Source organism: Pristiophorus japonicus, chromosome 10 (genome assembly GCF_044704955.1).
Source record: "Pristiophorus japonicus isolate sPriJap1 chromosome 10, sPriJap1.hap1, whole genome shotgun sequence".
NCBI classification, from domain to species: domain Eukaryota; kingdom Metazoa; phylum Chordata; class Chondrichthyes; family Pristiophoridae; genus Pristiophorus; species Pristiophorus japonicus.
The window spans coordinates 213,400,401-213,412,907 of NC_091986.1; the positions used below are offsets into that span (position 1 = coordinate 213,400,401).

Sequence of the window (12,507 nt, forward strand, 5' to 3'; positions counted from 1 at the left end):
CGGGTGGAACCCCTGTGAGCAAGTGTGGTCGGGATCTATTGGCCAACAGGAGGTGTGATAAGCGGCTTTGTAGGGAACCCCCTTGGATTCTGAGCATCCCCTGTTTGATTATCTGCACTACTCGTTCCACCTGGCTGTTTGAGGCCAGCTTGAACGGTGCCGTTCTGACATGGTTGATTCCATTGTCTGCCATGAAGTCTTGCAATTCAGTGCTTGTGAAGTACGGGCCATTGTTGCTGACCAAGACATCCGGTAGACCATGGGCGGCGAATATTGCCCGTAGACTTTCTACCGTGGCAGAGGATGTGCTTGAATTTAAAATGGCACACTCAATCCATTTGGAGTAGGCGTCTACGGCAACAAAAAACATTTTTCCCATGAAAGGACCTGCGTAGTCCACATTGATGCGTGACCATGGCTTGGCGGGCCAGGAAAAGGGGCTAAGGGGGACTTCCCTGGGAGCGTTGCCCAGCTGAGCACACGTGTTGCACCTGCGAACACACAGTTCCAGGTCTGCATCTATCCCTGGCCACCAAACGTGTGACCTGGCAATTGCCTTCATAATGACACTGTCCGGGTTCTCATTGTGAAGTTCTCTGATAAACACCTCTCTGCCCATCTGGGGCATGACTACTTGGTTCCCCACAATAGGCAATCGGCCTGAATCGAGAGTTCATCCTTGCGCCTATGAAATAGTTTAAATTCCTCAGGCCACGTCCCGTACGTGGCTACCCAGTCCCCATTCAGGACACATTTCTTAACTAAAGACACTAGCGGGTCTTTATTTGTCCAGACTTTAAACTGACAGGCTGTCACAGGTGAGTCTTCGCTTTTGAAAGCTTCAACAGCCATGACCATCTCAGCATCATGCTCAGTTGCCCCCTCAGTGGTGGCTAGTGGGAGCCTACTGAGTGCATCGGTGCAGTTTTCAGTGCCCGGTCTGTGCCGAATTGTGTAGTCATAGGCGGCTAACGTAAGTGCCCACCTCTGTATGCGGGCCGATGCATTCGTATTTATGGCCTTGTCAGCCAAATGGGACGTTAGTGGTTTGTGATTTGTCTCCAGCTCAAATTTCCTGCCAAACAGGTACTGGTGCATTTTATTTTTACTGCATATACACTTGCTAGCGCTTCCTTTTCTACCATCCTGTAGCCCCTTTCTGCCTGGGGCAGACTTCTGGAGGCATAAGCTCCCGGCTGTAACTGACCATTGGCATTCACATGCTGCAACACACACCCGACCCCATAGGACGACGCATCGCACGTTAAAACAAGTTTCTTACATGGGTCATATAATGTTAACAGTTTGTTAGAGCATGCAATTTGTTATGCTCCATCAAAAGCCCTTTCCTGGCTGCCCCCCCAGACCCAATCGCGACCTTTTGCGTAGGAGCATGTGTAGCGGCTCTAACAGCGTGCTCAGTTTGGGAAGAAAGTTACCAAAATAGTACAGGAGCCCCAGGAACGAACGCAGCTCCGTCGTGTTACGGGGTCTGGGTGTTCTCTGGATCGCTTCCGTTTTGGACGCAGTAGGTCTGATCCCGTCTGCTGCTACCCTCCTCCCCAAGAATTCTACCTCTGGAGCTAAGAAGACGCACTTTGCCTTTTTCAGTCACAACCCTACCCGGTCCAGTCTGCGTAGCACCTCCTCCAGGTTGTGGAGGTGTTCTTCAGTATCGCGACCCGTGATGAGGATGTCGTCTTGAAAAACCACCGTCCTTGGAATCGACTTGAAGAGGCTTTCCATATTTTGCTGAAAGATCGAGGCGGCTGAACGAATTTCGAACGGACATCTGTTATACTCAAACAACCTCTTGTGTGTCGTGATGGTGGACAGCTTCTTCGACTCACTCGCAGCTCCTGGGTCATGTAAGCTGAGGTCAGGTCCAATTTTGAAAAAAGTTTGCCACCGGATAGCGTCGCAGAGGTCCGCCGCTCTCTGTAGCGGGTACTGGTCTTGGAGTGACACCCGATTGATGGTGGCCTTGTAATCGCCACATATCCTGACCGACCCATCCGCCTTGAGCACCGGCACGATTGGGCTCGCCCAGTCACTGAATTCGACTGGCGAGATGATGCCTTCCCTCAGGCGGTCAAATTCGCATTTTATCTTTTCCCGCATCACGAACGGCACCGCTCTGGCCTTGTGTACCAGCCTAGCTTCCGGGTTTATGTGAATCACTACCTTGGCCCCCAACAAAGTGCTGATGCCGGGTTGAAATAAAGAGTCAAATTTGTCCAGGACCTCTGAGCATGATTCTCGCTCCATAGAAGAAATTGCATTGACATCGCCCCATTTCCAGTTCATGACAGCAAGCCAACTCCTCCCCAGCAGTGCGGGACCCCTCCCCTGGGACAATCCAGAGTGGCAACCTGTTCTTGGAATCTTTGTGGGTCACGACTACCATGGCTGCCTAGCACCGGAATGATCTCCTTTTGTATATGTCCGTAGCTGTGCGTCAATCGGCAATAATTTTGGCCTCCTGGCCTTGGACACCCACAACCTTTCGAACTGTTTGATACTCATCAGGGACTGGCTGGCCCCTGTGTCTAGCTCCATTAATACTGGGATGCTATTGAGGAGCACTTTCATCATTATCGGTGGTGTCCTGGTATATGAACTGTATATGTGCTCCACATGAACTCGCTGAACTTCAGCTTCCAGCGATTTCCCCCAGTATTTATTTTGGCCTCGTAGGGCTTGCATCGGGCCCGTTCTCCTCGTACATCAACCTGGCTGCAGGCTTCCTGCACATACGCGCCAAGTGACCGCTGATTTTGCAGTTTCTGCAGGTATATTGCTGATACCTGCAAGCTCTGGCTGGGTGTTTGCCTCCACACCTCCAGCATGAGCTGGAGGTCCCGTTGTTGGAAACAAAAGGTCCATTACCAGTCGATCGTCTCTGACTGTCTATGTATCCGTCCTTAAGCGCACCATTAGCAGGTGTTGATGGCCCCATTACTGGCCGCATTGTACATTGCGATGGCATGAATCACCGTTCAGCTAGCCATTGTCTGTTGAATTCCCTCTTTGGATTCGACTACATGCCGATTGTCTTTGTTTGCCTAGAGAACTGTGTGCCGCGTTAACAATGTTGACTCCCTGGTCGTTTGCCGTATTTGAGCCAAGATTTTTGTCATACATCATTCTCGTCTCTTCCTCCCCTGAGATAAATGTCTGGGCTATCAGAGCTGCCACTTCCAAGGTCAACCCTTTGGTCTCAATCAGTTTCCTGAAAACCCCATCATGCCCGATGCCTTCAATAAAAAAAGTTTCGCAGCATCTCCGCTCTGCATGCATCTGTGAACTTACATAGGCTCACCAGTCGCCGGAGATCTGCCACGAAGTCTGGAACTTTGCCCTTCTCGCCGCCGGTGCGTGTAAAACCGGTGTCTTGCCATGTGCATGCTGCTCGCGGTTTAAGGTGTTCCCCGATCAACTTACTGAGCTCTTCGAACGTCTTGTCCGCTGACTTCTCTGGCGCTAGCAAGTCCTTCATCAGGGAGTACGTTCTGGATCCACAAACCATCAGGAGATGAGCCCTGCGTTTGTCGGCCGAATCCTGTCCCACCATTCTTTAGTGACAAAACTTTGCTGTAGTCTCAATAAAGTCATCCCAACCATCACCAACACAGTATCTCTCTCCTGTGCTGCTAGTGGCCATGCTCGCATGGTTTAAATCCCAGTTTCTCGTCGCCAATGATATGTCCTTACTATAACGTATAGATGCACACGAGGCCCATACTTGAGAGAAGGTCACTCTGTGACCAGTTACCTTTATTACCAAGACCTCAAGTGATGAAGGTGGGTGGAGCTTCCCCTTTTATACCTGAAACTCCAGGTTAGGAGTGTCTCCCACAAGTTCATCCCTTGTGGTCAATGTTCTCAAGGTGTACAACTTGGGTACAACCAAGGTATACATGGGTTACAATGATAGTTGAATACATGACAGTTCCAGAGCTTGGGGCCTAGGCAACAGAAGGCACAGCCACCAATTGAGCAGTTAGAATCAGGGATGCTCAAGAGGGCAGAATTTGAGGAGCGCAGGCATCTTTTGGGGGGGGGGGGGGTTGTGGGGCTGGAGGAGATTACAGAGATAGGGAGGGGTGAAGTCATGGAGGGATCTGTAAACAAGGATGAAAATGTTGAAATTGAGGTGTTGCTTAACCGGGAGCCAGTGTAGGTTAACGAGCACAGGGGTGAGTGGGACTTGGTGCAAGTTAACTCTTCTTTACTCTCCGTTGTGAAGCTGAAGGAGATTACAGAGATGAGGAAGGGTGAGGCCATGGAGGGATTTGTAAACAAGGATGAGAATACCACAACAGTGGCTAATCCTGTGCCGTCTTTCCACCGGATAATCGGGTGCAGACACCTTGATGTGTCCCGGTGTCAAATTGTTGTCTCAATACTCCTGTGAAGCGCCTTGGAACGTTTCACTATGTTGAAGGTGCTATATAAATACAAGTTATAATTTTACTCCCTCATTCCCCTTAGTGCAGGGTTACTGAACCCAAATCTAGCATCATCCTCTCTGCCCCACGCCCCCCAACTGAGATGAGCAAATTATAATTGGCTGGGATCAAACTTGAGATCTTTATGGCTCAATATCACACGCAGGTGATGCATTTACCGATTTGAATGATGAGGGCAGTTCCTTCTGATACTTGCTAATGCTCGAGAGAGAGAGAGAGAGAGAGAGAGAGAGACTATTTTCACAGTCTTGCGCTTATCAGCCAGCTCTCCTGTGATTACAGAAGATTCAGACAGGTTGGAATACATTTTGCTCAGTGTTTCGTATTTGTCAGAGCTCTGCTCAAAGCCAGCAGCTTTTTGTTTGTTCCTGACGTTGCATTTCAGTATTGTCTGCGACTTTTAGGAGTACAAACCTACGTCTCGCAGCTTCTTCTGAAGTGGCTTGTGTTGCTACTGTCCTCGGGATTCCAGCTGGTTGCAATTGATCTGTGGGTTGGGCCCTCCCGAAGCCACTCCACCCCCACCCACTCTGAAGTGTGCATTATCAAGTTAACTCTTTGATGCCGCATTAACTCTTGTTCACATGTCGTTTTCTCGCGCAATACTGAGGGAGGAGGAGCAAGCGAAGATAATTTAATTCTTCTCTCTTCATTTTGCCCAAGGCAAACAACAACATCATCAAGACTTACTTCCACTCTAAAATAGGTCATCCAAAACTTGATTGCCCGTGTCTGTACTCGTACCGAGTCCTATTCAGCCATCACCCCTGTGCTCGCTGATCTACATTAGCTCCCGATTAAGCAGCACCTCGATTTAAAAAAAATAATAATTCTCATCCTTGTTTTCAAATCACCTCGCCTCCTCCCTATCTCTGTAATCTCCAGCTGCACAACCCTCAAGATGTCTGCGCTCCTCTAATTCTGCCCTCTTGAGTATCCCTGATTATAATCGCTCAACCATCGGTGGCCATGCCTTCTGTTGCCTGAGCACCAAGCTCTGGAACTCGCTGCCTAAACCTCTCCACCTCTCTACCTCTCTTTCCTCCTTTAAAACGCTTCTTAAAACCTACCTCTTTGACCAAGTTTTTGGTCATCTGTCCGAATATCTCCTTGTGTGGCTTGGTGTCAAAGATTTTGACTTCTAACACTCCTGTGAAGTGCCTTGAGACGTTTTACTACATTAAAGCTATGTAAATATAAGTTGTAATTAATGTCGTTGTTAAAATTAATTCCAGCCACTTAGAGGATGTGCACCCAAAAATAAATGATAAGGAACATTGCGTGGGTGTATTGTAGTTATGCGCCTAACTCACTTGTATCCCAGATTCCACAATACTTTAAGCCACGGGTGTATCTGGGTACAAAAGTGAGGGAAGCTCCACGCCATTATGGCCACTTTCATTGTACAGTAACTAAGACTTTTCTGTTAAAATTCCATATAACACTAGCCAGAATAACTGGTGGGTGAGTACTGTTAGTTGTGCAAGCAATTTGAGGACTGAACAGTGCATTGCTAGCTTTGAGTAGTTAAGTAAGATTTTTTTTCCAATCCCTGTAGCATATTACGAATGAGCTAAATGACAACACTGGACCGTATTAAATCTGTAGGATGAAAAGTAGCACTGGTTTAATTACTTTACACCAGACTGGGTTTGTGCAGGGGGAAGGGGACAGGAGTTTGATTTAATTAAGGTGAACTTCAGTCATCTGAATTGCCACGTGATCCTAAATGTCACAAATAGTAGACCAAGTACCAATTTTTCCGAATGAGTTTGCTCAAATGAGGACCCACATCTGGTGTATATCTTTCATTTAGTCCCCATCCCTCAAAGAATCATAGAATGATACAGCAAGGAAGGAGGCCATTCGGCCCATCGTGCCGATGCGGCTCTTTGGTGGAGCAATCCAATTAACCCCGGTCCCTGCTCCTTCCCATTAGCCCTGTAAATGTTTTGAGTATTTATCCAATTTCCTTTAGAGTGTTATTATTGAATCTGCTTCTACCACTCTTTCAGATCACAATGATTCGCTGTTTTTAAAAAAAAAAAATGGCACCTCTGGTTCTTTTGCCAATCACCTTAAATCTGAGTCCTCTGGTTACTGGCGCAAGAAAGAACTTGGATTTATAAAGCGCTTTTCACAACTGCCGGACGTCCCAACGTGCTTTACAGCCAATGAAATACTGTTGAAATGCAGCAGTCAGTTTGTGCACAGCAAGGCCCCACAAACAGCAATCTGATCGTGTCCAGTAATATTGGTTGAGAGATAAAAATTGGCCAGGACACCGGGGACAACTCCCGTGCTTTTCTCAGAATAGTACCACAGGATGTTTTACGTCCACCTGAGAGGGCAGACGGGGCCTCGGTTTTAACGTCTCATCTGAAAGATGTCACCTCCAACAGTGCAGCGCTCCATCCATCTAGATCATTAAAAAACACTGATTATCTGGGTCATGATCACATTCCTATTTGTGGGAGCTTGCTGTGCACAAATTGGCTGCTGTATTTGCCACATTGCAACAGTGACCACACCTCAAAAAGTACTTCATTGGCTGTGAAACATTTTTTGGGCCATCCTGAGGTGGTGAAAGGCGCTATATAAATGCAAGTCTGTCTGTCTTTCCTTTCCAGAACCAGTCTCGGAATCATAGAATTTCATTGCACAGAAGGAGGGCATTCGAGCAAGTGTGTCTGCCACTGTTCTGAAAAATCTATCCACTTCCTCCCATTCTCCTGCCCTTTCTTCATTCTCTTTAAATTTCTTCTTCAATTATTTATCCTCTCCCCCTTTTTAAAAGAAAAAAAACTTAACAATTTTGCTTCCGCCACTGTTTCTGATGGGGAATTCCACGTCTGAACGGCCATCTGCACAAACCAAGTTCTCCTGACCTCTGCCTTTTGTGTTTGGTGATGAGCTCATATTTGTACCCTCTCGTTACTGGCTCACCAACCAATGGAAATAGTTTTTCCTCAATTTACTCCATCAAAGCCTCAATCAGTTATCCTATGCTATTATAAAGAGTCCCAGTTGCCCATGTCAATCCTGATAATGAATGGCTTGGAACTGACCTTGTGTGCTCCTTGCAATTGCAAATTTGTGCTGAATTATCGGGAAGTTTTGGAACCGCCCAAAACATTTCATTCACGGTCCTCCGTGGGTATCTATCTGAGAAAGGAGACATCCTCTCACACCAAACTGAGCCGAATTCGAGCAGAAAACGACCTGCCCAGTCTCCACATTTCCCTCAATTGGACCCATGAATGATTACATTTATCATCAAAAACTAGTCATTTATGCTATTTTAAATGCACTGATGGAAAGAAAAAAAAGTTTGTGATGCTCCATTTTATGTCCCTTCCCTCACCATCTACCAGTGTGGGCAGCTTGTGTAATTAGACTACCCACAGAGTAGATGAGAATCATAGACATTTACAATACGGAAGGAGGCCAGTTCGGCCCATCGTATCTACGTCGGCCAACAAAGAGTTGTGCAGCCACAATCCCACTTTCTAGCTCTCTCGGTCTGTAGCCCTGCAGGTTACGGCACTTCAAGTGCATATCCAGGTACTTTTTAAAATGTGGTGAGGGTTTCTGCCTCAGGCCGTGAGTTCTCAACCCCCACCACCCTCTGGGTGAAGAAACTTGCCCTCCAATCTCCTCTAAACCTCCTTCCTACCAATTACTTTAACGTGCTGACTTCACTAGATTTAAATATAAAAATAGAAAATGCTGGAAATACTCGGCAGGTTGGCCAGCATTTGTGGAGAGAGAGAAACGGTCGACGTTTCAGGTCTGGAAAAAGTTAGAGATATAACTGCTTTTACGCAAGAGCAGGGAAGGGGGAAGGAACAAAAGGGAAAGGTCTGCGATGGGATGAAAGGCAGCAGAGATTAAATGACAAAAGGGATGAGGGTGCGAGGCAAAAGGGGGTGGTAAAGGGACAAAGAAAAGAAAAGAAAATGGGTCTAGAAAAGCAGAATAATCAGCTACAGTCTGGAAAAAATGGGGGCAGAGGTTATGATCTGAAATTGTTGAACTCAGTGTTGAGACCGGAAAGCTTGTAAAGTGCCTGATCAAAAGGTGAGGTGCTGTTCCTCGAGCTTGCGTTGAGCTTCATTGGAACAGTGTAGGAGGCCGAGGACAGAGTGGAGCGGAGAATTTAACGTTAAATATAAAGGTGGCCTTCAGGTAAAGTGGGCCAGATGAATGTAGTATTCCTTGTAATCGAATATTCATCGGCAAAGTTTAAGAGGGATTTACAAACATGCTATTTTGTACTAGTTTGAAATCCTGACCTTTCCTTCCCCCCCCTCTCTCTCTCTCCCCCCAGATTTCAGTGCCCGTAATTAATTTTTTTTTCTCTTTCCAGTTGGGAGACAATAAGGAAACAAAAACCCACAACCTTTGCTGTCTTTGTGTTCGCAGTGATAGGTAGTGGCGACTGAAGATGTCAGATAATGGTGAAGTGGAAGACAAGCCTCCAGCTCCGCCCATGAGGAACACCAGCACCATGATTGGTGCGGGCAGCAAAGACCCTGGGAACCTCAACCATGGCTCCAAACCACTCCCCTTGGCTCCTGAAGAAAAGAAAAAGAAAGACAGGCTGAGGTTCTTCCCCGGAGCAGGAGATAAAAGTAACCAAGTTCTTTTGATTTTTTTTTTAGTTCTTAATCCTTCTTCTAAACATTTTTGTTTGTTGAAGACTCAGTTACAGAAATAAGCCTGATCCCAAATTGTGCGATTTTTTGTTAAATTTGATGAGGTACACAGGTAATAGTGAGGCAAGTGACGACCCATCGAGATCGTTTCTAGTGTTGGTCCTACAGGGCGGTAGGAACAGGAGTAGGCCATTCAGCCCCTTGAGCCTGCACCGATACCCATTCACAGTCTAGGCAAATTATTCGCTGTGGTGAAGGAATCAAGGAGAGTAGAACTATGGAGGGAAGTCAGGCGGTACTTTTCTTTCAACTAGATCATGGCTGATCTATACCTCCACTCCATTTACCCACATTTGCTCCATACCCCTTGATACACTTGCCTAACAAAAATCTATCGACCTCAGTGTTGAAATTCTAATTAATCGCCAGCATCCGCAGCATTTTGGAGGGAGAGAATTCTAAATTTCCAATGCCCCTTGTGTGGAAAAAGTGCTTACTGATTTCCCTCTTAAATGGCCTGGCTCTAATTTAAGATTATATCTCCTTGTTCTTGATTTCCCCCACCAGAGTAACTAGTTTCCCCCATATCTACGCTATCATAGAAATATAGAAAATAGGTGCAGGAGTAGGCCATTCGGCCCTTCGAGCCTGCACCACCATTCAATAAGATCATGGCTGATCATTCACCTCAGTACCCCTTTCCTGCTTTTTCTCCATACCCCTTGATCCCTTTAGCCGTAAGGACAATATCTAACTCCCTCTTGAATATATCCAATGAACTGACATCAACAACTCTCTGCGGTAGAGAATTCCACAGGTTAACAACTCTCTGAGTGAAGAAGTTTCTCCTCGCCTCAATCCTAAATGGCTTACCCCTTATCCTTAGACTATGTCCCCTGGTTCTGGACTTCCCCAACATCGGGAACATTCTTCCTGCATCTTTTTAATCCCTTTAATATTTTAAACACCTCCATCACATCACCCCTCAATCTTCTATACATGAGAATACAAGCCAAGTTAATGCAATCTGTCCTGTTAATTTAAGCCCTGGTATCATTCTGATTAAGAGTCATAATCTTGTAGAGCGTGATGATTTTTAATCGCTTTCTGTGCCCTTCCATCCCTTTTTTCCTCCTTCTAGAATCCTATCCAATGCCACTTGAACCCAGTTATGCTGACTGTTGCACAATGTTCCCTGTAAGCTGCATTTTGTTCTGTGTGACCCGTCTCTCTCAGTGCTCGATCCCTTTAAATTTCAGCGCACACCCTGTACTTAAAATGGGGAAGCCAGTGAGCAGCCTGTTTCACCCGCGTCCCAATTTCCTCAAATCCTTCACCGCAGCGAATAATTTGCCTAGATCTTCGTACTGGGCGATGGATATTGGTGTGGGATTTCGGTGTCCGGTACTTTAACGAGGTGTTTTTTTTTTAATATAGGGGATTAATGCACGTTATTACAACTTGAATGTTAAAACAATGCTTCCATTTCCAATAATGAATCAGCTCGATGATGCCAGTCCAATTTTATTGCAGGTAAAATGGTAACCTGTGTAGAATAAACTGATCAATGCTTTCATTAACATAGCAGTCGCTCTGCTGGAACGTACGTGTCTGTGGTCACCCAGTGAGAGAGAACTGGGGCTTGTTTGATGCCCTTCCAACACCAAGTTAGCTGTCAACACTTGGGGGTGGGGGTTGGTTCCTACGTGAACGGGGTGAAATCGTGCAGGGTGGTAAGATAAGCCGAATCAGTCCTCTGTTAAAATAGTGGACCAAGAAATTTCATGCATTCATCTGCTGACATTGCGTGGGGTGATTTCACTCCTGCAGAATGGCCAATGGAGTGAGGAGCTGGCCATAGAAGCATACCTTCCGGGAGAGGAGAAAAATATAGAGGCTCATTTTAACAAAAAATGAAATTACTTTTGAATGGCACAAAAAGTTTTGTGTGTTAGGGTGCTGCGGCAAGATTCAGTCCACCTCCCTATTCTCTGAAGACTTGTGTAGCTCAAGAATGGGGGGAAAAAATAAACCACCGATTAAAACTGTCACAAGGCATTACAGCTTGTCTGCAAAGCTGGTTATTTGATTCATGGAGAATATTGATCACCTCATGCCTTCGAGCACTCTCTTTGCTCCCTGTTTCAAATGTTCCTGTCTTTATTTCGTCAATTGTTGCTGCTGCTATGGTCATTGCCTCTCTGAACTTTCATCTCCTGTTCATCGAATCATAGAAATGAACGGCACAGAATGAGGCCATTTGGCCCATTGTGTCTGAGCCGGCTGAAAAAGAACTACCCAGCCTGATCCCACTTTCCACCTCCTGGCCTGTAGCCCTGTAGGTTCTGGCATTTCCAGTGCATTTGCAAGTACTTTTTAAATGCGAAGAGGGTTTTTACCTCCACCACCCTTTCAGGCAAATGAGGATGCGGGGCCCAGAAGAGCCGAGTAGCCCAGGGGCAGCACGGACCAGCCCACACTGCGATGTGTGCGCACTAGGTCCGTGCAGCAGAGCTGGTCTCCAGTTGTCCTGGTTTACCCTTGCCACTGGATAAAGACCTGGCTCTGTCAAGCCCGCGTGGTGGCTGGTGTGCAAGGTCACCACACGTTAAACAAAATCCACGCACAGGCATCTTCCACCCCTTCAGTTGGAGTTCAGGACTGGAATATCTGGTCCTCCATTGAAACATCTGTGAACTCATCCCTTTTGGTGTGAAAGCAAATCATCCTCGTTCGAGGGACCGCCAGACCCCCTCCCCCCAACCCTCTAGGTGAAAAATGTTCTCCTCAACTCTCCTGTAAACCTCCGACCAATTACTTTAAACCTCTGCCCCCTGGTTATTGACCTCTGCTAAGCTTTCTAAGCTCCAAAAATGTTGTTGCTCCTCTTTGCTGTTGAAATCTAGATTCATCACGCTGTCTCCTACTTCTGTCTTAAAACTGGAATTCTTACTTCTCGCAGTCTTCCCTTCAAAGCCCGGGTTTATAACACTTGAGCATTGCTTCACCCAGCCACTACTACTCGTCGCCTTGTTTCTCCTCCTGTCTTCAACCTTCATGGTGCCATGCTATGTATCCTAACCCTTCATCTGGGTTTCTTCAATAATACATTAAAAAGAAAAGACAGGTACTATAGCAATAACATAGAAACACCGAGGGGATTGGGTGTCTTTGTACACGCAAGACTGAAAGATAACATGCAGGTATAGCAAGCAATTAAGAAAGCAAATGGTATGTTGGCCTTTATTATAAGAGGATTTGAGTACAAGAGTAAAGATGTCTTACTGCAATTATATAGGGCTCTGGTGAGACCGCACCTGGAGGAAGGATATACTTGCCATCGCGGGAATGCAATGAGGATTCACCAGATTGACTCT

The 12,507-nt window shown here is 46.4% G+C and overlaps 1 protein-coding gene across 3 annotated transcripts in view; it reads left to right on the forward strand.

Moving 5' to 3' along the window:
- Positions 1–12,507, forward strand: part of pak1 (p21 protein (Cdc42/Rac)-activated kinase 1) — a 226,859-nt gene that overhangs the window by 122,446 nt on the left and 91,906 nt on the right. For all 3 annotated transcript variants that reach the window (XM_070892548.1, XM_070892547.1, XM_070892546.1), the window contains one exon: positions 8,898–9,106. In XM_070892548.1, coding sequence (XP_070748649.1) covers positions 8,920–9,106 — 187 coding nt within the window. In that variant the 5' untranslated portion in view covers positions 8,898–8,919. The remainder of the gene's footprint in view (positions 1–8,897; positions 9,107–12,507) is intronic.